General features: G+C 40.4%; 1 protein-coding gene across 5 annotated transcripts in view; it reads right to left on the bottom strand.

The window, feature by feature from the left end:
* The window catches only part of LOC109932972 (ladinin-1-like), a 98,780-nt gene extending 88,198 nt beyond the window's left edge, over window positions 1-10,582 (bottom strand). For 3 of the 5 annotated variants that reach the window (XM_048612280.1, XM_048612281.1, XM_020532010.2), the window contains exon 1: window positions 10,346-10,582. In XM_048612280.1, coding sequence (XP_048468237.1) covers window positions 10,346-10,383 — 38 coding nt within the window. In that variant the 5' untranslated portion in view covers window positions 10,384-10,582. The remainder of the gene's footprint in view (window positions 1-10,345) is intronic. The other 2 variants (XM_048612282.1, XM_048612283.1) reach the window with 1 other exon arrangement.
* Between the last annotated feature and the right edge of the window lie 14,581 nt (window positions 10,583-25,163).

Raw genomic sequence — 25,163 nt, 5'->3', positions numbered from 1 at the left:
TTCCTGCTCCTCTGATGCTGCTTGGCCTGCTGTGTTCATCTAGCTCTACACCTTGTTATCTCAGATTCTCCAGCATCGGCAGTTCCCATTATCTCTGGAATTCAGTTATTGTTTTGCTACTAAACTTTGATTCCAATTAATCTGACCTAGATCCATCCTTAATTCAATTGGAATTAATTTTCCTCAATTAATTACTCATATTATGGATTGTCCCTGTCGATTTTTATAGCCAAACTAAACTACATGATACAATGATTACTGTTGCCTAGATGTTCTCTTCAATGAAACTTGACCACATAAGAACTCGGTCTAGCAGCGCCTCCTTTTACATTGATTGGAAACATACAGCGATAGAAAGTTCTCCTTAACACACTCTATGAACTCTTGGCCCACTGTGCCCATTATATTTCTATGATCTCAGTCTATATTCAGATGATCTAAGTTTTGTTGTAATAGGCCACTATTAGGGATCCATAGACTATATGGAGCAAAGTCATTGTAACCCCTTCTTTTCTTTGGCCAAATAGACTCCTTACTCCTCTGGGACACTGCAGTGCTGGACAGAGAGAAAATGTTTTCCTTAATCAATACTACAACCTTTTCCTCTCCTTCATTTCCTCTTTCCTTAACACCTTGCACCCAAGAATATTGAGTATCCTCTTACATAAACCAGAAGCAGTAGGCCATTCGGCCCTTTGAATCTGCTCCACCATTCAATATGATCATAACTGATCTTCTATCTCAATGTTAGATTTCTTCTTTCTGCTGCTTTTGATGTCTTTAGTATCGAAAAATTTATTTCCCTTCCTTGAATACATTTGGTGACTTGTCCTCCACAGCCTTCTGTGGCCGCAAATTCCACAGATTTACAATTGTTTGAGTGGAAAAATGTTTCCTCATCTCAGTCTTAAATGACAAACCCCATTTTCCTGAGACTTTCGACTCTGATTTTAGACTCTCCAACAAGGGAAAACCTCTTCCCTGCATCTAGTCTGTCCACCCTGTTTATTTTTTTTTAAATTTACATTTCAATCAGATCTCCTCTCATTCTTCTATACTCTAGTTAATAGAAGCCCATTTGAACCAAACTCTCCTCATATAATAGTCCTGCCATCCCTGGTAGAAACCTTGTAAGCCTCCAGTACACTCCCTCTATGGCAAGTATAGCCTATGGCAAATATGTTCTGTACTTTATTAGGTGTTCCCAGTCAAATAGGTCACCAACAGCGACTATAAAGGTACTTAAAGTGACAGCAAGCATCTCTCTTACAAGATGGATATTATCCTGAAGAATCAGATGAGACAGGAGAAATGTTATTGAATTACACAAAGTACAAAGAACTAAGTTTCATCCTGTTGAATAGGTTGATCCTAGCCAACATGATGACGTAGGTATCGCAATTGGCCTTAGTCTCTGCTGGAAAGGTAGGGATAAGCCAGGGCTCTTACTTGTGGGATTGCTATACATTGACATGTGTGTGCATGTGCATGTTAGATTTTGGAACAGTTTCTAGGTGAACTCAAAAATGAAGAACATTTGGCTTAACAACAGTAAAAGCATGCACCTTGTGAGTGGTGAGGCGAAAATAACAGCAAAGCTGAGAATGGAAAGTAAAAACAAAATGCTGCTCATTTAGGTGCAAACGGCAACTCAAGACAGAAGTAACATGAACCTTGTAGCTGTGGCTCTAGGGGCAAAGCTCAGAAAGGCCTGGCAAGACAATGCAAGGCAGGAATGCTGGGAGCATCCAGGTACGCTCAGAATGAATGAGTCCTATGAAAGTTAGTGAAGATCCCAGAGATGCAGCCTGGTCCAGTCCGTGAACTGGCTGTGTGCCCCTGAATGCATGGTGTCCTTGCAGCTTCAGTACCATGTAATTATTGGTTCAGCCCAAGGTGCGGCATTGAAGTATGGAAACATCCTGTAAGTGGGTCTGAAGTGTGCCATGAGGATTCTTAGAGGCGGGCACATATTAAATGCCAATGTCTCAGGATGTAGGGTGTGTGCGGCCAGTGCCTATGGAGCATGCCCTGAGATGTTGCCTGGTGCCCAACATGGCAGTCCTTTGGAGCCAGTGGTGAGTTAAAGTCACCAGGTACCCACTGTAACTTGCAAATCTTCATTTCTTGACATCTAGACATATGGTGCTTTTGGTAAGGTAGCAAGTTGAATATTAACAAACATTAATTAAGCATTTAAAAAGCTGGAATCCCACTTAGCAACTCAGAGGAGAGACAATGGCTTCGTGGTATCATTGCTGGACTGTTAATCCAGAAACCCAGCTAATGTTCTGAGGGATCTAATTTTGAATCCTGCCACGGCAGATGGTGGAATTTGAATTCAATAGAAATCTGGACTTAAGAATCTAATGATGATCATGAATCCATTGTCAATTTTTAGAAAAACCCATCTGGTTTACAAATGTCCTTCAGGGAAGAAGATCTGCTGTCCTGGTTTAAATATGAACCACAGCAATGTGATTGACTCTTAACTGGCCTGTGGGCAATTAGGGATGGACAATCGATGCTGGCCTTGTCAGCAATGCCCTCATCCTCAGATTAAATAAAAATAAACTCGAGGCTGCCTATCAAGAAGCTTACCATAAAAGATATAGTGAGATGCTTTCAGTATCAGGATAGTCCTTGCCAGACATCTTGTGTGATTCTGCTACAAATCTCAGCATAACCAATGTGTCTCAGACCCCACTAAAATTATGCTGGAACTGTTAAAAATGGTAAAGGGTCAGATGCAGGTTAGATCCTGTGGTGAGGCTGTGCTGTGCAAAAGAACACAATCTTAAATGCAGAGACAGACGAATGATAAACTAAATCAAGGAGTTCTTTCTCCCAGAAGAGTGAATGAAATTTCGAGATCCTCTTCTCCAGGAGGCAGCGGGTACTGTGTTAATTGAAATCTGAAAGGTTGACATGAATATATTTTTGTTAGGTAACAGTTTCAAGGGATTAAAATCCAAAGGTGACTCAGTAAAGGTATAAAACAGGCATGATCTAATATTGAAAGCCTGAGGGCCTGAATGACCTACTCCTGTGATTCAGTGCTGAGTGATATCAAGCTGATACTTCTGTTGATTGATCGCCAACTTGTTGCAATGAATGTATCATGTGGTTTCTCAATGTTAATATTCTGTTTTGTAAGAGCTGGTAAATTCAACACAATTCTACCCAGTGTCCAATATCTAGACATTGTACAAGTCCCTCCTTTCACACTATTTATCAATGAGAAATCATATGGTAACTTCTCTATTAAGGAACAATTCAATCATTTATTGTCTGTTTTCTGTTTGACAGAACAAGACAATTATGTAAACCCACGCTGTAGAGAATCTGTATTACAACATAATAGTGATACTCTGCAACCAAAATAAATGAGCAGCATAGATAGTAGGAACTGCAGATGCTGGAAAATCTGAGACAACAAGGTGCAGAGCTGGATGAACACAGCAGGCCAAGCAGCATCGTAGGAGCAGGAAGGCTGATGTTTCGGGCCTAGACCCTTCATCAGAAATGGGGGATGGGAAGGGGGTTCTGAAATAAATAGGGAGAGAGGGGGAGGCGGATAGAAGATGGATAGAGGAGAAGATAGGTGGAGAGGAAATAGACAGGTCAAAGAGGCGGGGATGGAGCCAGTAAAGGTGAGTGTAGGTGGGGAGGTAGGGAGGAGACAGGTCAGTCCAAGGAGGAGGGACAGGTCAAGGGGGCGGGATGAGGTTAGTAGGTAGGAAATGGGGGTGCGGCTTGAGGTGGGAGGAGGGGATAGGTGGGGGGAAGAACAGGTTAGGGAGGCAGGGACGAGCTGGGCTGGTTTTGGGATGCGGTAGGGGGAGGGGAGAAGCTTGTCATGATTGTCAGCAGACCCCAGTGATGGCTATTAACTATTAGCCTTCACTCAGGGAGACCCACCACAATAAGTCAGCCTCCGATACCAGTCCAGTGGCTTGGACATGGTCACTCAGCCAGAGTGGTCAGAATCATAAAGGCCGACTTTTCAACACTTGTCTCGATACTTTCTACCCTATCGGAGCTTGTTTTCCTCCTGCAGTGAGAGGGAGGTAGGTACTGAGGGAGATGGAAATGGGAGGTACAGCTGTGACTTTCAGGGCAGTTGTCCCAACTGAGTGAGTTGGCAGAGCACAGGGCATGCAGGGTTAGTAGTGTTGGGGGTTGGGGTAGCTGAGGATGAGTGGGCAAGATGTTGCAGGCAATAGTGAGAGTAGAGGAACATGGGTCTTGGTGGCAATTGGGGATAGTAGCTGAGACAGAGTAAGCATGAGATATCGCAGAGAGGATGGTAGCACGTGGTGAAGTGGAGAAGGACATTGCTCTTCTTTCTACATTGCTGGGCTTTCCTCCAGATGTCTGAAACTTCACTAAAACCGGGTGGCAACTTCACACAGAAGAGTCATGGTCTGGTGACCTGGCCTCCATTGCTGGTCCTGGGGGAAAGAGAAAGTACCACATTGGCACCTCCCCATCTAGTCAGGAAACTCTAGGTCCCTGCCCACAAAGCAGTGCCCTGACTCCCCTTGTCTGTCCTTTATGGGCGAATGTCAAAAACTGTAACATGAAAGCTCCAGGCTGACGATCTTTTAAATGGCAGCACAATGATCTTTTAAAGGTGGCATGGTGCAAGGGATGTCGGCTTTTCAGCAGTTAGCTGGAGATTAGCGAGTTATTTCAGGAACGGCACTTGGTAAGATAAGGATTGAAGGGGACCTGAGGTATGCATACAGGTGGGGCAGGGTAGTTAACAAGGTGTGTTTGGTAAAATACAGAAAGGAATCTCACTAGGCCTCATGACAAGAATCCTTCCAAAGAAAACTCAACACAACTCACGCTTAACCAAAGAAATTAAAGATTCAGCCCATTGAATGATTACTCATCAAGTTCTGGTCTCAAAGGAATACAAGCCATGTTTACACAACCTGTTCTCATAATTTCACCATTTTCGCTTGATGTTAAATAGCATTATCATCATTTAATATGCCACCTTCAACACTCTGGGGGTTGCTATTGACCAGAAACTCAACTGGGCCATTTATATAAATACTGTGGCTACAAAAGCAGGTCAGAGATGGAAATTCTGCCATAACTCCTCTCCTGACTCCTCAATAGCTGTTGACAATATACAAGGCCCAAGTCAAAAGTGCAACTGAATACCATCCACTGAAGCTCAACTTTATCCAGAACAAAGCAAACTGCTTGATCAGCACCCAATCTATGAAATGAAGTTTTCACCCCACCACAAATTTATCGTGGAAAAATGTGCAGTATAACCATGATGCCAAAACTCTTTCGACAGCACCTTCCAAACATTGATACTCTCTCACCTCGAAGGACACGGCAGCACAACGCCGCCTGGAAGTTCCTCCTCAGGCCACACATGATCCTGCCTTGCAACTATATTGCCTCTCCTTCACCATTGTTGAATAAAAATCCTGGAGTTCCCTTCCTAACAGCACTATGGGCGACCTAACAACAGATAGACTACAGTGACCAGCCACCACATTCTCAAGGGCAATTAGGGATGGGCAAAATATGTCATGAGAAGTTGAGGAAGATGCCATTGGCACTGAATACTAACTCTCTCATTCCTTATCTTCTGATCAGTACCACTGGCAGATGAATAACCTGATAAAACAGGCAATTTACAGAGGGGGAAAAAAGAAGTTTAAAATATCTCAGTAAAACTGGGTAATTAACCAGTTGTGCTGGAGTTCTAGTTTCAGGTATACAAGATGATTTGGACCAGTGTGCATCATTTCCAAGTTTTACTGTTTTTTTTCCCTTAAACTAACACGCTGGTCAACCTCCCTTTCCTTTCGTTTTAGCAACACATTCTTCACCATTTAAAGTTAAGACGAGCATGAATTGCAAGACCCCTGTGCCGCACCACTTAAAGTCTGAATTTTAGGATGTGCAACCACCAAACATAACATGGAATTTCATGGCCAAGATCTTTCTTTTTATATAGTCTTGAAAATTTAAGATCAAGAGATGATTTGGGTACGTCTGTACCGTAGCAGTGTCATGAATGCCTGAAGTAATTATTTAAGTGCACTGTCTCTTTATTTGAATCTTAACCATAAGCGAATTGAGACAGTGCAGACCTGGGCAGCAAATGTCCAAAACTATTGTCTATAGGAAATAAATCCTTCTGAAATCGGTTGAGATAGGGTTAAAATTGCTACCGAATTCACTACTACCATCTTCTGTAAATTATTTTGCTGCTTTCCATCAAATATAATAATTTATAGAAAAGGCTGAAATAGCTATTGTCATCCAGATGACAATATCATAGATATATTCATTGACAAATATACACTAATCTGCTAAAACAAAGTTAAAGTATCTTTGTCTTGGAGACGGTATTCAATGATCAAAAAAAAAATCAGTGAGTTCACCAGCTCCATCCAATTTCATGGTGGGCTAAATGATATTGCTCGAGGTATTCACCTCACTGCCAGTCATGCACTGCCTGTTTCTTTAGGGATCCTAGGAATCTGCTTCTCCCTGGGGTGCTACGTGTTCAGCTGATTCATTTTTGTGTAGTCTCGTGCAATGTGCTTCCATTTTTACCCATGGCCACCAGTAACACCAAGAATTGCCAGATCAAAGTGGAGAGGATCTCCAAGGAAATCGCGCATATTGGTGCAGACATCAAATTTCTACAGAAATGCAAGAAAGCAGAGAAGATCCCAAAAGGGGCTACAGATCACAAATCCACTCAGTTTAACCTACAACACAGATTATGCTGAGAGACTCTGCTGTCTGATCTCTCACAAACTCCTCAATTATTTGGCTCACCAAATGTACAGCAAGCACCACAACCTTGAAATCTTCCACTTTAACAATGGACTCCATACCAAACTCTTTTCAAGGGCATTTTCCTGGCAGTTGAGGGACCTGTTCCATTCCTCAGCCCATTGTCTTCCTTCCCATTTTAGAATCATAAGCCCTACAGCGTGGAAGCAGGCCGTTCGGCTCATCAGGTCCACACTGACCCTCCAAAGAGCATCCCACTCAGATCCACCCCCTGCCCTATCCCTTCACTTTCCACCCTAGATACTATGAGGCATTTTAGCACAGCCAATCCACCTAACCTGCACATCTTTTGACTGTGGGAGGAAACCGGAGCACCCGGAGGGAACCCACGGAGACACTGGGAGAACACGCAAACTCCACACAGGCAGTTGCCTGAGGCTGGAACTGAACTCGGGCTCGTGGCGCTGTGAGGCAGCAGGGCTAACCACTGAGCCACCATGCCATCCATTATTACTGCTCTAATGCTTGTTTAAATGCTTTCCATTCTGAGTTGTGGAAGGCATGTTCAAATTCGAACTGAGAGAAACTTTGGGCATTCAGAAAGTATTCAAAAGTTTCTTAGAAATGTCAACTTATTTCTATTCATAATTGTGTATTATACTGATTAGTTACATGTAGCGAGTTGCCTGTATGTAAGGAGTGGCTCTTCATAGTTCAAAGGGTGAGTGCTATCACGTCAACAATTGCCTATTCAATTCCTGAAATGGGAAGAGCTCTTACATTTATCCACAAAGAGCTCTTTAAGGAACATCTTACTCACTGGGGTAATTTTCTACGGCTGCAACAATACATATACATTTTTACAACACATTTTAACCAATATTTTATAGTAACCGTGTTGGCATAAACCTTTTATTGTTCTAATATGAAGTCACTTGCCGGCTCTCTGCTGGATTTGCTACACACCTATTTTACAAAATTAGTCATCAGATAAAAGCACAATGGTGTAGCAACAAAGTAACACAAATTTGACTTGAAGTTTGTTTCATACAAATAACAAATCCTGCTCCATCAGCTAGAAAAGATGAGCTTCCACTTAACAACTTCTGCGTATAGATAGTTTGGTACCATCTCGCAGTGCATCGAAAGCATTCTATGACTCCTGGATACCACATAGCTTTAGTTTTGAGTGGTTGCCTTTGATTTGACTTTGTTATTTAACTTTTCGACTTTGATAAACTTCCTGGAATTCAATCCAATTAGACAAAGGTGGATCCCACAATCAGCCCAGACCAACTTAAAGTAGTTAAAATAATTACAATTTGTTTTTGCTTTGTTAATTTGAGTCAGTTTAAAGTTGTCAAATTTTTTATTGGTGCCTTTCCAGTTAAGCAGGATACCCGAAACAAATGGGATTTCAATCTAGCTGAGAGGGTCTCTTTTGGAACATATATTTCCCTTACATTTGTCAGAATTGAATACTGTTCATTAATCCTATTCATATAATTCTTTCTATTAGTAGGGGCAGTGAGTTTCAAGTCATGAAAAGTATCCTCTCAGATTTTGATGGAAACAACAATAGACAGACCTGTGCTGACAATACATCAATATTGTCTTACTTGTAAGTTGTGTGCTAGATACTGCTGTAACTCTTTGAGCATGGGTGATTAGTTAGAAAATAGTTAAGCAAATGACATGAGGACTACTACGTTAAACTCTGAATGGTAGTTTTAAATAAGATCCCAGTTAAATTTTACTAGATTCAGGTAAGTCACATAATCACAGAAATTTTATGGTACAATACCATGTAAAATGATCATTATTGTGTACTGCCAATTTCCTATACCCTTACACATAATTTTTATCCAAATTATCATCCAATGCCTGCTTGTATGCCCCAATTCCGTCTGCTTCCAACATCTTTCCAGGCCAGCACATTCCATACCCGAACTGTTTGCTGACTGAAAACGATTTCCTTACTTCACATTTGCTCCTTTTGAGGATCATTTTAAACCTATACCCCTTTGTTGTTGTTCCTTTAATAAGTGGGAACAGTTTCTCCCTATCTACTCTATCCAGCCCACTAACGATTTTGAAAACACCTATCAGATGTCCTCTTTGCCTTTTCTCCAAGGAAACAGTCCCAATCTAACCATCATAACTGAAGGTCATCATCCCTGGAACCATTCTTGTAAAGTCTTTCTGCACTCTCTCTAATATGTTCACATCCTTTCTATATGGCAACTAGAACTGCACACAATACTCTTGTTAAAATTTAACAAGGATCTTATACAACTTCAACATTGTCTCTTTCCTCTTGTACTCAATGACCCTATTAATAAAGCTGAGGATCCTGTATACTTTACTAACTGCTGTCTCTACTTGTCCTGCTACTTTCAGTGGTCTGTGCATATATAGACACACAGGTCCTTCTGCTTCTGCCCTCTCCTTAGAATTGTGGCCCCTATTTTCCATCCCCTGTCTTTCCATGTTCTTCCTCCCAAAATTCACTACCTTATACTTGTCTGCATTGAAACTCATCTGCCAACTATCCAGCCACTCCACAGCTGGTTTATGTCCATCTGGAGTACTCCACTGTCTTCCTCATAGTTTGCAATTCTTTCAAGTTTTGTGTTATTTGCAAACTTGCAATTGTCCCATGAACACAAAGGTCTAGATCCCTAATATAAATCAGGAAAGGCAAGGATTCTATGCTAATCTCTGGGGAACACCACAATAAATACTCTTCCAGCTCAAAAAATATCAAATGACCATTACTCTCTGTCAATGGGTGAACAAACAATGGGACATGACAACAAACACAACTATAAATATATTTACAAAAGGAATTGTTTCTACTGAAGATGAGTGCAGGCAGCATCGTTCCGAACTCCTGAAATTAAGAAAGCACAGCACCCTTTAAAAATAATAATTGGATTTTAAGTGGTATATGTACACATGTATCATTTTTTTAAATTCTAGAATTTGAATTACAAATATACATAATGTATATATGTGTGATTATCTGTTGGTTTCACATTTGTCTGTACATAAACATTGCAAAACAAATTCAGGACTCAGACCTCTGTAATGGCCAGTCAAGCATCCATTACTCCATATGCAATAATTAAGAGGGGGAGAAAAGTTCTGTTTGGGCTAATCATACACAGAGTTGCTGTTGTGAAAGTTTGCCAACTAAACAAGCTGTCTGCAGTCTATTCAGGTGGTTGATTAGTAGAAGGACAAATCTACTGGAACAGTTACAGAAAAGTTTTTTTCAGATTTGCTATGCCACCTCATGTTTTTGTTTAGACAGAAAGCGATTTCCTTATATATCGTTTCTACTTTGTTATCCTATATACGTGAACTTTCATCAGTCTGTACATATTAAAAAGCAGGATAGTTTAGTATACAGCATCAGTTGTCATCATATTTACATATACATCAGACTACAAGCTTTTTTGCTATGCATTTTTGACAACAATTATCCTGTAGAATTCAAGTGTAAATGCATACACTAATACGGAAGTAGTCAAAGTGTTAAATATTAATCGCTACCTACCTGGAGAGAGCAGTCCAATTTTTCCTATTTATTGACATTTTATCGTTCAGGCTGTATTAATCCCGTGTCTAAATGAACTCCAGTGCTAATTTCTATGCTGATCCACACAATTGAACAACTCTACATGCAATGAATAAATAAACTTTCCTCACTGTTTGTCATCTGCTCTATAGTATTCATCCAGTCAGTGAAGTGCACCTTCACCCGAGTTTGTTAATACTCCCCTGCTGTGGGATCACGTGGTTCTTATCAGTTGTGTTGTATACTGTACCTTACCTATTAGCTGCACCATTAAAAATATGAATCTTCAAAAATATCATGTTTATAGTTTACAACTAATTCTAAACGTCTGCAGATGTGAACCTAACAACAGAGATTGATGTATGAAATGACTGGCTTCTAGGCTTATAATGGGTCCTTTTGTTCATGAACGATAATGTTCTAAATAATTGTGCATTGATAGAGGAAGAAATATGGCAGTGTAGAAGTAACTCTTATTTATTACTGAAAGGAGGAATCTAATAATATTTTGTTATTGTTAAAAAATTTTCGTTTTCTAAGTTTTCCCAGTATGTCTTTTGTCATTGAAATTGTGCCAATTTTAAATATGTTAGAGAAACTGACAAGCAACTACCAACATACTTAAGTGGACAGAGTTACATTCTAGGAAGTTAGCAATGATTACAAATGATTACAAATGATTTTGTTTTCAGAATAAAGGACTGCAGGAAGTATGAAGTTATCTTTGTTTGTTTGTTCCAAAGTTATGTTTTTTCACTAAAGATTAAAACTCATAAGAGTCTGAGTTCTTAAATTTATTTAGAACACACCCAATCTTGTGTAATTGGAATCTCTACGGATGCTGAAATATTAGGACACAGCACAGACTGGTTAGTCCCCATAGTTTTTTGATTGCTGAAGCAAGTATTTTTGTTTTAACTGCCATACAAAATAGTATGTTGGTCACTATGTCAGGATTACACAATACCTTGTCAAATAAGCTGGCAACAATGTACAGAATTAACCCATTCTCCTTCTGACATCAATGCGTTCTTACATCCTTTTATGATATTAAAGCTAAGGTGCTTCAAATTAAACAGTGCTGGTTCTTGGCTACATGCATTGCAATATGCTAATATCCCACACCTGATCACCCTAATGCAGCAAGCACCATGATTGGAGATTGCGATCCGACCCAAATTGCATTTTTGACATGGTATGTACTCTGCAGGGGACCGAGATGCGTACGTAGCTCTGATGAATTAAAGCTGGACTACATTTCTTAAAATCAGCCAGCAGTTCGTAAATATGAGGTGCACTTGGGATGCAGCGGGTGGTGGAAATGTTTTGAATACCGGACTCAAATTGAATTCATTCAAAAGCTTTTCACTTACACAAAATTAAAATTCCGCCTACTGTTTCTGAGGAGGAAAAGAAGTCCAAGAAAGAATTCCCAGGCTCTCAGAAGCAATTGTGAAGGAGATTTTTCTGTAGGAGGCAAGGAAGCCTCCAAAGCCAACACTGTGAAAGAAATCGGAGGAGGTAGTTATAAAGGTCAAGTTAAGAAATATGGTACCAAAGGTCTTCTTGTAGTGCAGCAATAAGTTCAGTGACATCACAAGGGTGCTCAAAGTTATGAATCATTCACCAAATATAATTTGCTAACCATTACTATACTAGATTACACACCATTCAATGCAACACGTTCGTCATGTGGTATGGGCCTTTAAGAGAGTTTACCTTTAAGGATTCCACGTATACAAAGTCATGACTGTGCCTGCCAATGGCTTTGTAAGCTGCATGCTCAGAAATCAGTTGGTTTGAATAATGTCTGCTTCATAACTTACAGTGTCTTTTGTTCTTTTCAATAAATCAACACAAAAAATTAATCAATCCCTTATAAATAATTGATTATTAGATGATTATCATTACATGATGCATCATACACCCACTGGCTATCTCGAGCGATCATAACTTGTATCTAGCAATCTCATGTTGAAACTTTACTCACACACACAGTAATGCTGCCAGTTCCATGCCCATATATTGCAGCTTCCACATATTCAAGCACATCGCTTAAAAACACTACAGCAAATTCACTGAGTTCTTCCATCTTGTTTGCAGGATAAGCTTGCACAGGAAAGAGATAGTTTTTGTTTCAAACATTTGAAAACACACACCAACAGTTTCAAGACTAACTTCTTCCCCGCTGTTATCAGATTTTTGAAAGGACCTCTCAAATATTAGTGTTGATTTTTCTCTGTAGCTGAAACATCATATTGTGCATTCTGTTCTATTACCCTAATGTTCTTATTATTGTGATTTGCATGCATAGTAAGCAAAACAATTTTTTTCTGTATCTCAGTACATGTAACAATAATAAAATCAAATCAAATTAAATCAATTATAAGGTGAGACAACAACAGAGAACCATCAGGTAACAAGGCAAGCCTGCATTCAAGGAGTCCCATGGTGGACATGGTGTAGTGGGACTTTGAACCACAATGTGGAGGCGCTGGCGTTGGACTGGGATGGACAAAGTTAGAAGTCACACAACACCAGATTATAGTCCAAGAGGCTTATTTGAAATCACAAGCTTTCGGAGCACTTCTCCCTGATCAGGTGAAGAAGGAGACTGCGAAGGACAAGCGCTCTGAAAGCTTGTGATATCAAATAAATCAGTTGGATTATAACCTGGTGTTGTGTGACTGAGACTGTTGCAACCAGAATTGCTGAAATCATCAAGGATGATGCTATGTTCCTGCCTGGTGCATCTTCTCAAATCCCACTTCACCCTCATCATATTATGTGGTATAAAGTACAAGCTAGACATCGTATAAACATGAACCTCTTGCTTTCTATGTAATCCTTCCTCCTTTTCTCTTCCCCAAGCCACTCTTGTCATATATTCACTTTTAGAAATACAATAACTGCTGCCTGGCCAGTCATTATAGTCCCAGTGAATAGCATATGCAACTCTATGCACCTTATGAGGAAGCATTCATTGGATGCTTACAGCCATCAGCTCAGGGACTAGTATTGCACATCCTTTAGAGAGTAATATAGAACCAGGATCGATGTGCAGTGAAAAGCTGACATGAGCAAGCTGCAGCTAGCCCGAGATGAAGGTATGGTATATATTCCCTCCTGGGAAGTCAGGTTCAGAGACAAGGTCTGCTACAGAGGACTCAGATGGGACTTTGAGGGGATGAGTATAATAAAAGATCATCAGTGCAAGCTTCATACAATTCAGCCTCTGTTAACTGTCTTCTCACCTTCTAGTGAAGCACTTCTCCACGTTTTTGAGCATCAGGCATACCTAGCTAGTTGCCACACAGGCTGAGACTACCCTGGTACAAGAGCTCAAGAAAGCATGTAGACTGTCACTGATACCCTGGAATCCGTGCTCCAGCAGATTATTGTTCACAGGTAGTCAATAGGGAAGTAAAATGCCATGTTTATATAGAGTATCCTTGCCAGCAAGCAGTGATATATTGGTTCATCCTGCCTTGTCTTTCAGCCATCTTGGTTCGAAGGGTTAGTCACTTCCAGAACAATTTTTCTCCGCTAAGTTCTGTTCTCTGCTGCTTATAGTGAAGCTTGGCTAACAAATCTGTTCAATATGATAGGTATCATGAGAATACCACTGTCAACAAGAGCTTCTTACGTGAGATTGAGAATCAAATGCCTACCCAAAATCACCAAAGCACCTGTACTTTAGCTGCTGATGTTCTTGGGCTTGCTCTTTCAGATTCAGAAATTAGTGATTGATCTCCTCTTCCACATCGAAATCCAGCTCACTTGTCAGCAATCTTGCTGTCTACCTTTTTGAAGCTTCTTTCCAGGAAGATCCTGAGCAAGATTTTGCTAACATGAGAGTTCAAAGCAATTTTTCAATAACTTGTTTCATATGTATAGCTTCAATATGGTGTCAATTGCCTGACACAAGACAAAAGCATCATAACTGTTGCAAGAATAACAGACATTCAGCAACATCATCTGATCATATACTAACTGCACATTAAAGGTGTGGTCGCCTTTGATGTCCTGGTTCCTGTCCATGTTGAGTTGCATTGGTCACAGACCCACGAGTTTCATGCCGATGACACATTGGAAATCTACCACCATGAAATAGACAACTGCCTGATCTCCTCCAACTCTCTATTCTATGATGTTCTCTGCTACCTGCAATAGTGATGCAGAGTCAGCTGAAAAATATCAGCAATGTTCCTGGCTTCAGCCTGAAAGGAACTGCTCATATAGGAATTAATAACCACTTGACACTCTTTATCCTGCTCTGTAGATCCAGCTGGAGGACATAGTACAATTAAATAGCCACCTTTCATACTGTTTCTGGTGGAGGTAGACAAAGTGCTTTCTGAATATCTAATGTGGGTACTGTCTTCCACTTACAGCCCTGTCCCTCCTCCTGCCCAGACATACAATATCCTCAGCTTTATTAATAGGGACATACAGTACAAGAGAAAGGAGAGGATGTGGAAATTGTATAAGACACCTATTTGACCTCGACAAGAGTGTTGTGTACAGGTTTAAGCACGTCAGTATAGGAAGGATGTGAATGCATTGCAGGGAATGCAGAAACTGTTCACAAGAACAGTTCCAGGAATGAGGAGTTCAGTTATAAGGATAGATTGAAAATATTGGGACTGTTCTGCTTGGAGATTAGAAGGCTATGAGAAGATCTGATAGAGGTTTTCAAATCATGAATGGGCTGGATAGAGTAGATAGGGAACAATTGATCCAGCTCATGAAAGGAACAAGAACAATAGGCCATAGATTTAAAGTAAGCTGCAAGGGCAGATTCCCAGATTCACTGAAGAACAACGCCTGATTGATTGCAGTCACAGTCCTGGAGTAGAATTGAACCAGCCTGCTGATGACTTGGTGGGGTCTCCTGACTGATTAGAGTCCACCCTCACTCTACTCAACACCCATCCTTTTGATATCCACACATCACCATTTACTTCGTCGTACATGTTTACTGCGTAAGCTGCTGGCACATCCTGCACTGTTGACTTTAGAATTTTTTAGAACATAGAATTTTTTAAAATTAGGTTTATTGTACATGTACTCAAGTTACAAAAGAACAGGAGTACAGTGAAAAGTGGAACAATGTCACCAGCGCACGGTACCATCCCAGGTACAAAGTGCCTAGGTACAAATCTTAGGTACAAAAAATAGGGAAAATAAAGAAAAAAGGTTACACTACATTACAGATATACTCTGTATAAGTTAGGAAAATAAAAAATAAAGCTAAAAAAGATTGACATTACAATCTTTCCATAAGAACTTCCATGTGGTCTGACCAGACTCCCCCAGTTCCAAACTAGTAGCTATCTTTGCTCCAGGCCCACTGGCTGCCATCCCCGCTCCACTCCTGGTCACTGGCCACGCCTGCTTTGGGCCACAGGCTGCCTCTGCTCCACTCCTCGGTTGCTGGCTGCCATCTCTGCTCTGAGCCGTTTGCCACCTCTGCTCTGCTCTGTGTAGCTGGCCACTGTCATCAATCTGCTCCACGCCACTGGCTGCCATCTCTGCTCCACTCCATGCTGCTGGTCGCTATCTCCACTTTGACACAGCAAGGTGCCACATAGTAGCATTGTAGCCTCCCCCCATTTACTCTTTAATGCTCCCCACCGCTGCAAACTTCCTGTCTCTCTTTCTGCACCAAGGAGCAAGCTAAAGCACACAAGCTGCCTGTCTCCAACTCTGTACTGAAGAATCTATGCATTAATAAAACAGGCTAAGACACAGAAAATGCCTGAGACAATATAATCTTGTATAAATACATAAAATACCTAGCCATTCCTCAGCTCAACTTGACTTGCCATAAGCATGGATGTCCAAGCTGTCTTCTGCTCCAAAGTACATGTTTAAAATCCTGAAGTTGTGGCTGAATTGGGCAAAGACAGAGCATGATGACATCGTACTTTGATGATGCCAAGGTGTGAGGATGATGGATCCAGGAACATTGCTTTGATGACCATGTTTGCATTTAGGAATTAATTCCTGCACGTTCCTCCAGCAACTTACGACAAAGTAAGCTCGCTCCCTTTAGACATCAACACTTCTCATTATCTCACCACTTAAGAAATACTCTGTCCCTTCATTCCTCCTACTAAAGTGGAAAACTCATGTTGATCCACATATTCCATCTGCAATGCTCTTTCTCAAGCGGTCAGCCTGTTTAAATCTCCCTGAAATCTCTTTGCACATCCTAACAACTCACATTCCCACCATGTTTTGTACCATCTACAAACTTTGAAATGAAACATTTGGCTTTCACATCCAAATCATTGAAATTGATTGTGAACAGTAGATGCCAAGCAATGATCCTTCTATTACTCCACTGGTCAAACTTGCCATCCTGAGAATGACCAATCTATTCCTCCTCTACGCTTCCTGCCTGTTAATCAATCCTGAATCCTTCTTAGTATATTTTCACCAATCCAATGTGCATTAATTTTGTTTAGTCACATTAAAACCCTTCTGAAGATCCAAATACACCACATCCATTGGTTCCCCATTAACAATTCAGCTACTAACATCCAACAGCTTGTCACATGATTTCTCCTTCATAAATCAATATAGACTGTGACCAATTATCGATTATTTTGGAAATATCTAGTAATAACATCGAGTATTTTCCCTACTATGAACATCAGGCTAAGAGATCTTTAATCCCGTCTTCCTCTCTTTCCCTCCTACCTCAAACTATGGAGATACATTTGCAATTTTCCAATCTATCAGCACGAATGTAGAGCTAGTAGAATTTTGAAAGATGATCACCTATGCATCTCCTAAATTTGTAACTCGAGTACTCTATCTACGCTTTGGGTTGAAGCCACATCCAACTGGAGTATATTGGAGATCCCACCTTTCCATACGATCTCAAAGAGCTGTAGTCTCCTGGGTGCAAAAATGAAGTCATTTATACAAAATCTACAAAAATGTGAAAAAAAGCAGACACAAACTTGTCTGTTCTGGCAGCTCAGTGGGTGCGCTATGCATGTATTTCTGATTTTTTTTTCTTTAAGCCTTGAAAGCAGATGGAAGAAACAGTAAAACCCACAGCAAGAACCTAGTGCTAAAATGTTAACTTAATTTTATAAAGTGCTAATCTGCATTCGCTATTTCATCAATACTTGCATCCTTTGGAATTGATCATTTAGCCCCAGTTGTTAGTTCAGATAGAGAACTAAGGAAGATAGGTGAAAAAGGAAACACTGAACTCAGACCCACACAGGAGCCACAAACTTCCAGCGGTGGCTCAGTGGTTAGCACTGATGCCTCACAGCACCAGGGATCCAGGTTTGATTGCTGCCTTGGGTGATTGTCTGTGTGGTGTTTGCACATTCTCCCCGCTTAAATGTGGGTTTCTGCCGGGTGCTCCAATTTCCTCCCACAGTCCAAAGATGTGCAGGTTAGGTGAAGTAGCCATGCTAAATTGCCCATAGTGCTTTGAGATGTGTAGTTTAGGTTGGTTACAGGGGTAGGGGGATGTGTCTGGGTGGGACACTCTTCAGAGGGTTGATGTGGACTTGTTAGGCTGAAGGGCCTGTTTCCACACTAAGGGAAAAAATAGTATGCATTATCAATAAAATAACAAGATTGCATTTCTACCAGCTTTGCATTTCCTTATCTAGGTTCTCATTACTTACTTAGGAGGTAGGAACAAGTGGTAACAAATTATCTAATCATGAGTTCAGGGAGTTTTGAAACACAAACTTCAGCCTGTCCTCACCTGGCCTCTTATTTCTAGCAGAGGTCAGTTTGTGACATTCAGAACTTCGGAAGAAAAGTCATACTAGACTTGAAACATTAACTCTGTTTCTCTCTCCACAGATCAGTTGAGTTTCACCAGCATCTTTTGTGTTTGTTTCAGATTTCCTGCATCTGCAGTATCTTGCTTTTACTTCAGATTCTAACCTGTTCAGTAATGTAAGAAATTAATATTGTAACATGTAATGTTCATTTGGCATTAATGCATTTTATGGAAAAGACTTTGACTTATTTCTCTGAAGGGATAAATTTAAAATAAGTTTGTTTGCATTGAACTGAGAAAATTTTTAAAAGTAAATATTTGCGCAGAAATGAATGAAGAATAGAGGGGTACATTGGTGATGAGTGCACATTTATGGATGTGGTGCTAATCAAACAGATTGCTTTGTCCTGGAATGTGTGTCAAGCTTCTTCAATGTTGTTGGAGCTGCAATCATCCAGTCAAATTTAGCAGCATTTCACCACACTCCTAACTTGTACCTTATATGCTAATGCTATTGAATGTCAAGGGATGATGGTTAGATTCTCACTTGGTGGAGTTGATTTTTGCCTTGTGGCACTTTGTGTTGTTCAAGTTTTGCTTGCCAATTGTCAGCCCAAGCCTGGACATTGTTCATGTCTTGCCTCATTTGGACATGACTACTTCAGTATCTGAGGAGTGGTGAACTGAGAAATTCTTTCAGTGATATCCTGGAGCTGAGAACACAACCTCCAATAACCAGAACTATATATGGCACCAGACAAAAGTTTTGCCCCTGAATCCAATTGACTCTAGTTTTGCTAGGACTCCTTGATGCCACATTCAGTCAAATGTGACTTTGATATAAAGGGCAGTTAGTCTCACCTCACCTATAGAGCTCAGCTCCTATATCCATGTGCGAACCAAGGCTGTAATGCTGCCAGGAACTGTGTGGCCTTGGTAGAACCCAAACTGAATATTAATAAGCAGGTTATTGCTAAGCAAGTACTGCTTGATAACCCTGTCAATGACTCTTTCCATCACTGCACCAATGATTAAGAGTAGACTGATGGAGCAGCAATTGGCCAGATTGCATTTGTCCTGTTTTGTTGTGCACAGGACATACTTGGAAAGTTCTCACATTGTCAGGTAGATGCTAGTGTTGTTGTTATACTGGAACAGCTTAGCTCAGGGTGTGAAAAGCTCTGGAATATGGTCTTCAGTGCTTTTGCCAGAATGTTGACAGGGCCCACAGCCCTGTGTCCAAACCCTTCAGCCATTTCCTCATATCACACAGAGTGAATTAAATCAGCTTGAGACTAGAATCTCTGATGCTAGGGTCTTCCGGAGAAGGCTGGTATGGAATATCCGCTCAGCATTTCTGGCTACAAATTGTTGCCAATTCTTCAGCCTTATCTTTGCAATGACATATTGGTCTCCCCCATAATTCAGCTTGAGGTATTTGTGGAGCCTTCACCTCCAGTGAGTTGTTTAATTGACCACAATATTCATGACTGAATATGGCAGGACTGCAGAGCTTAAATTTGGTCCCTTCATTGTGGAATCGCTTAGGTATGTATATTACTTGTTGCTTATGCTGTTTAGCATATAAGTTGTCTAATGTTATGGCATTACCAATATTATTTATATCTTAAGCTGTTCCTTGCATGCCCGCATGCAAACTTCATTGAAGCAAGGTTGATTCCATGGCTTGATAGTAGTGGTAGGGTAGGGATATGCTGAGTCATGAGGTTACAGATTGTGTTTTAGGACAGTTCTGTTGCTGATGATGATCCACAGTGGCTCATGGATGCCCAGTCTTGAGGTGGATCTGCTTAAAATGTGTCGTATTTACCACTATGGCAGTGACAAACAACATGATGGAGGATCACTTCAATGTGAAGACTGGATTTTATCTCCACAGGGACTATGTAGTGGTTAGTCCTAAGATACTGTCATCGGCAGATGAACCTGTGGCAGAAAAATTAGTGAGGATGAGGACAAGTATGTTCTTTCCCCCCTTGTTTCCTTCCCACCTGCTACAGACCCAGTCATGCACTTATGTTCTTTACGAATTGATGGCTTGTTCAGCATTACTGCTGCTGAGCCATTCTTGGTGCTGGACATTGACATCCCCCATCCAGAGTACATTTTGAATCTTTCCTCCAAGTCGTGTTCACCATGGAGGAAACAGCAAGAACTGCAGATGCAGGAGTCAGAATTGATACAGTGTGGAGCTGGAGGAACACAGCAGGTCAGACAGCATCAGAGGAGCAGGAGTGTCAATGTTTCGGGCCTAGACCCTTCATCAGGACTGATCCAGCTGAGGTGGGATGGGTAATGGTGTGGTGCATAGTAATTAGGAGGGGGTTTCATTGTTTTGATCAACCTGATGCCATGAACCTTCAGAGGTCCAGAGTCATAGAGTCATAACCCAAAGAAGAGCCAAAAGATCATTTCACTATTGAGGATATGAGACAGTATGATGATGTCTACAACAACAAATGAGTGTAATTTTTTTTTGAAAGAGAATAATAGTGTACTGTTCACGTATTTGAAAGCTGGTGTTGCTCAGTTAAAGTCTTATGTAATGGAATGGGAAGAAGATTTCAAATAGAAATTGCAAGTTTTCAACATAGAGTCATAGCGTTATACAACACAGAAACAGACCCTTCAGTTCAACCAGTCCATGCCGAACATAATCTCAAATTAAACTAGTCCCACTTGCTGCTCCTGGCCCATATCCCTCCAAAACTTTTCTATTCATGTACTTATCCAAATGTCATTTAAACACTGTAATCGTACATACATCTACCACTTCCTCAGAAGTTCATTCCACACACAAACCAACCTCTGTGTAAAAAAAATTGCCTCTTATGTCTTTTTTTAAAATCTCTCTCCTCTCACCTTAAAAATATGCTCTTAGTTTTGAAATCCCCCATCCTAGGGAAAAGACAACTACCATTAACTCCATCTCTACCTATCATTATTTTACAAATTTGTTTCAGGTCGCCTCTCAACCTCCTACATGTTGGTCTTTTCTTTAATTTGTCAAACCTCACAACTTGTTGACTGAAATAAAGAACAACTCCAGTCTGCCTTGAGCTAAACCTGGGAATCTAAGGCTGAACCATATGCACTTAGGTCTGATGATTATGAGAGTGTGTGGATTACTGAAATGAATGTACTGTGTAGGTTAAATTACATCTACCATTGTGAAGCCTGATGAACCATGTGTACAATAAGTGTATTGTCAGAATTTTGGCTGATGCTTATACCAAGTAAAACCTGTTTTACTAAACATTTTGGCTTGGATGTTTATGATTAAACCTAGTCAACTTTGGGTCGTGCATAACTGGTGTGAAAATTACAATTGTGATACCTTTCATAACACTTCCCTGCCAATATAATTGTCCAACAAAAACTTCCTCTGGTCACCCTGACAGTAACTGTAGCTGCCCATCCTGAGTGCACCTTTCTGCCTGTAATTAAAAGCAGGACATATGACTGGAATTCTCCCTCACTGGATTCCTCTTAGCTCCAGATGAAAGTCCTGAATCACAGGAAACAATAACACTGTAAACATGGCATGGTCTACGTAGATCAAGGAGAGCAAAGAGGAGACCAATACTGACATTGCCCAGTGATCTAAAGCTTGGAAGCAACTAGCTAAGCGTTGGCAAGTTAAATGTGAAATTAACTGTAACAAAGTGAAACAGTTACTTTGTGGACTTCCACAGTTCCTACGTTTAAGAAATGAGGAAATATTTGAGGCGAGAATAGAGGCACATGATTCTGGAAGTGTGTATGCCAGCAATATACAACCATTAAATTTCACACTTGGTGCCACTACCTGTGCATTGAACTCAGCTCTTGCCTGATTAGGGCATTTACATTTGTAAACCGCATTGTGTGATCACTCAAGGTATGGGACCAGGCCCTGCAGTTCATACAGGGAGAGGTTCCCCACAGACTGCAATTCTTTCTGAGTCCATGACTTTGTAAAGATAACAATTGTTATGAAGTTTAAGCTGACTCAATATTCCAGTTTGACCCAAGTCATATTATTGAATTGGCTATGCACGACTGATTGAATCTTAATACTACGGTCAAGGTTTATCAGACAGCAATGATGCATGAGTTGCTATAGGCTTCAGAAACTTCAAAAAGCTACAACAGGCACCTCAAAGCACTGAACAAGTATCAAGTGATCCTCAAAATTTAGTGGAAACAAAGCTGGTTCAACAGCTACAGTCTTCCCCAAGCTAAAATGCCCAGCATAGAGGTGCTCATTATGCAAAATCTGCTGCAGGATATATTTGTATGACTCCAAAGCAGGGAAAAAACTGTTCCAGTCAGAACTTGGGCATGCAGGAGACTTCCAGGCAGGCACTGGAAATAATTTCTTTCTACATTCTTTCCCAATATCCAAATCCCTTTGCCAATTTTGGAAGTTCTAGCTGTGACTGAATAAAATGAAGAAGTGTCATTTGGGGAAGACACCAGGTGTATTGAATAACTTCATTGGGAACTCGCAGAAACAAACTTGAGGCATTGGAGAAAGTGCATTTATTGCCAATCACCACATCAACCTGACACTTTAAGGATCACCTGGCCTGCATTCTGCAGACTACAGAGTATACATCAAGCTTATCTCCAAACCCATCAAACCAGAGTCGAGGTAAATTATTCTTTGGACTGCATTGACAGACAGATGCCCTGTTTAGACAAGTTTAACATCCAATACCTACCAAAGGAAAGATATCAAACACTAGAAATTTATTGAGTGCCAGGATTACCCCAAGTTCAAGGTATCACTTGTGCCACATATGTTGTCCTCAGGTCCCAATTAAACTCACCAAAGCTTGCAACAATAGGAAATGTTATTAAACTGTGTATAAGCAGCTTGTGATTGATGTCCAATGTGAACACTAACCTGGAGCTAGCAGGATTCTTTAATTGCCTGATAGAGATACTAGTAATTCCTTTGTTAATCAGATCTACGGATGAAGATGAAGAAGAAGGGTACCTGCTACAGCAATGTCTAATGATATCATTGTGTCATTCTAAGACAGAGGCCAACAGTGAACTTGCTGAAGGGCTTTGTGACGCACAAGTCTTTCTTGAAGAGACCATCAGACTTCTTAAGAACCATTTGTGTTGCCTGGATAAGTTGTGCAGAGTCCTACATGCACAGAACAATGAGGAGATGGCACAGGAAACTCCATAACCAGCAGCTTGTCAGCTTGGGCAGAAAATTATTTTCTGCTTCCAGCGGAAAGGAGACACATCAGGGTTAAACTTGGACTATCTAGAAATCAAATAATTAGGTTTTGACAGACTTAAACATGGGCTTCAAGATATGCATGCACATATTTGACAAGAAGTAGGCTGGCACCAATTGTGGTAAAGCGGTTGAACATACACACTTTACAAACATTAGAACAATGATATGACGATATATAACCAATATATTATACCGATTTGAATGCAATGCTGCTATTTTCCATTGCCCACTTGGGCCAATATTCCATTTAACTGTGTACATTTTAACACTTAATAAAATTATTACATGTTAATTACTGGATAATTTCTTCTAGTGAATGCTGGAAGTAATATAATGAGATTTGTGTAAACCATGATGATGTAGCAGATGACATGACTCTAACATCAGTATATCAGAAGGTATCAGAATCTAGATCCAGCACATGAAGAGAGAAGTCTAGACACTACACTAGAGAACTGTATTTGATAAACTACTACGTACAGATATAAATAAAGGAGTGGTAAATTACACAAGCAGTTGATGATCCTTACTGAGAGATAGAAAGCAGCATCAGGGATAATATGTGTCCAGACACCCACAGCCTAAGATATTCCAGACCAGTATCTCTGTGTGCAGATAGCAGTATTGGCTTATAGCAAAGATGAAGAAGACAGCACCTCAAACAGTGCAGCTCTCCTTCAGTACTGCCCTAAAGTGTCAGCCTTGTTTCTTTTATGCCCGAGTTCTAGACTGGAACTTTAACCCACAGCCTTCTGAGTGCAACCAGCTGTATCACAACTGAATGTGTGTGAATATTTGTCAAAAAGCCACGCAGCCTTGCTTCTGAGTCTGAAGATTATGTGTTCATGTCTCCCTTCAGAGTGCTGAGCATATATTCCATACTGACACTGCAATGCAGTCCTGAGGACATGCTGCATTGTTGGAGCTGCTGTCTTTTAGATTAGATGTTCAAGCCAAAGCATTAATTGCTCTCTTAGGTGCATGTTAAAAATTGTAGGGGAATCCTAACAAATTTACCCTGCAATCGATATAATTAAAATATATTAGAACGTGATTCATCTCAATGCTGTTTTGTAATTTGTCTCATTACTGTTTGTTGTTTGTAGGCATTGCAATGCAGAACTTGATTGCTATATTTCCCTAAGTTGCAGCACTGACTACAATTCTCAACCCTTGGTCTGTGTGATCCTAAGGTCATAAAAATCTCCACATAAAAAAATTACAGGGTAAAATAAAAAATATATTTATTTACAATTAATTTAGGAAGAAGTGAAACAAAAATACCACTAAGAAAACAAAAGGCCAGTTTTCATGCAATTATAACGAACAGGAAATTCCCTGGAAGTTCCCTTTACTTGCATAAAGAGGGTTTTCCCCTACACTTCCAACTAAATTATGCAAGTGGAGGTGGAGTCACTCTGAGGAATCTAACAACCAATGGATTCATTACCCTTTTTGAGAATATCTAACATTGCTTATATTCAACTCCTCATTCAACTGCAGAATTTTTTAAAAAATGATTAAAGATAAGTGGTTAATAGTGTACATTTGTGAGATCTAGGTAGGTTTCACAGGCTGATATTTTCTAACCTATCATCTCTGATTGTATTAAACATCTAAAAAAAGCGAGAAGCACAAGTGACATACTCTTGCAATTGAGCTGATTATCAGGGAAATTACATTTGTGTTTGTAGGAAAATAGTTAATCCGTAACCTTCCAAATAGTCACAAAGAGAAAGCTATTCACACGTTCAAATTATGGGAAAAAA

Source organism: Rhincodon typus, chromosome 25 (assembly GCF_021869965.1).
Source record: "Rhincodon typus isolate 14 chromosome 25, sRhiTyp1.1, whole genome shotgun sequence".
NCBI lineage: Eukaryota > Metazoa > Chordata > Chondrichthyes > Orectolobiformes > Rhincodontidae > Rhincodon > Rhincodon typus.
Note: the sequence above shows the minus strand (reverse complement) of the source record. Positions and strands in the feature narration are given on the sequence as shown.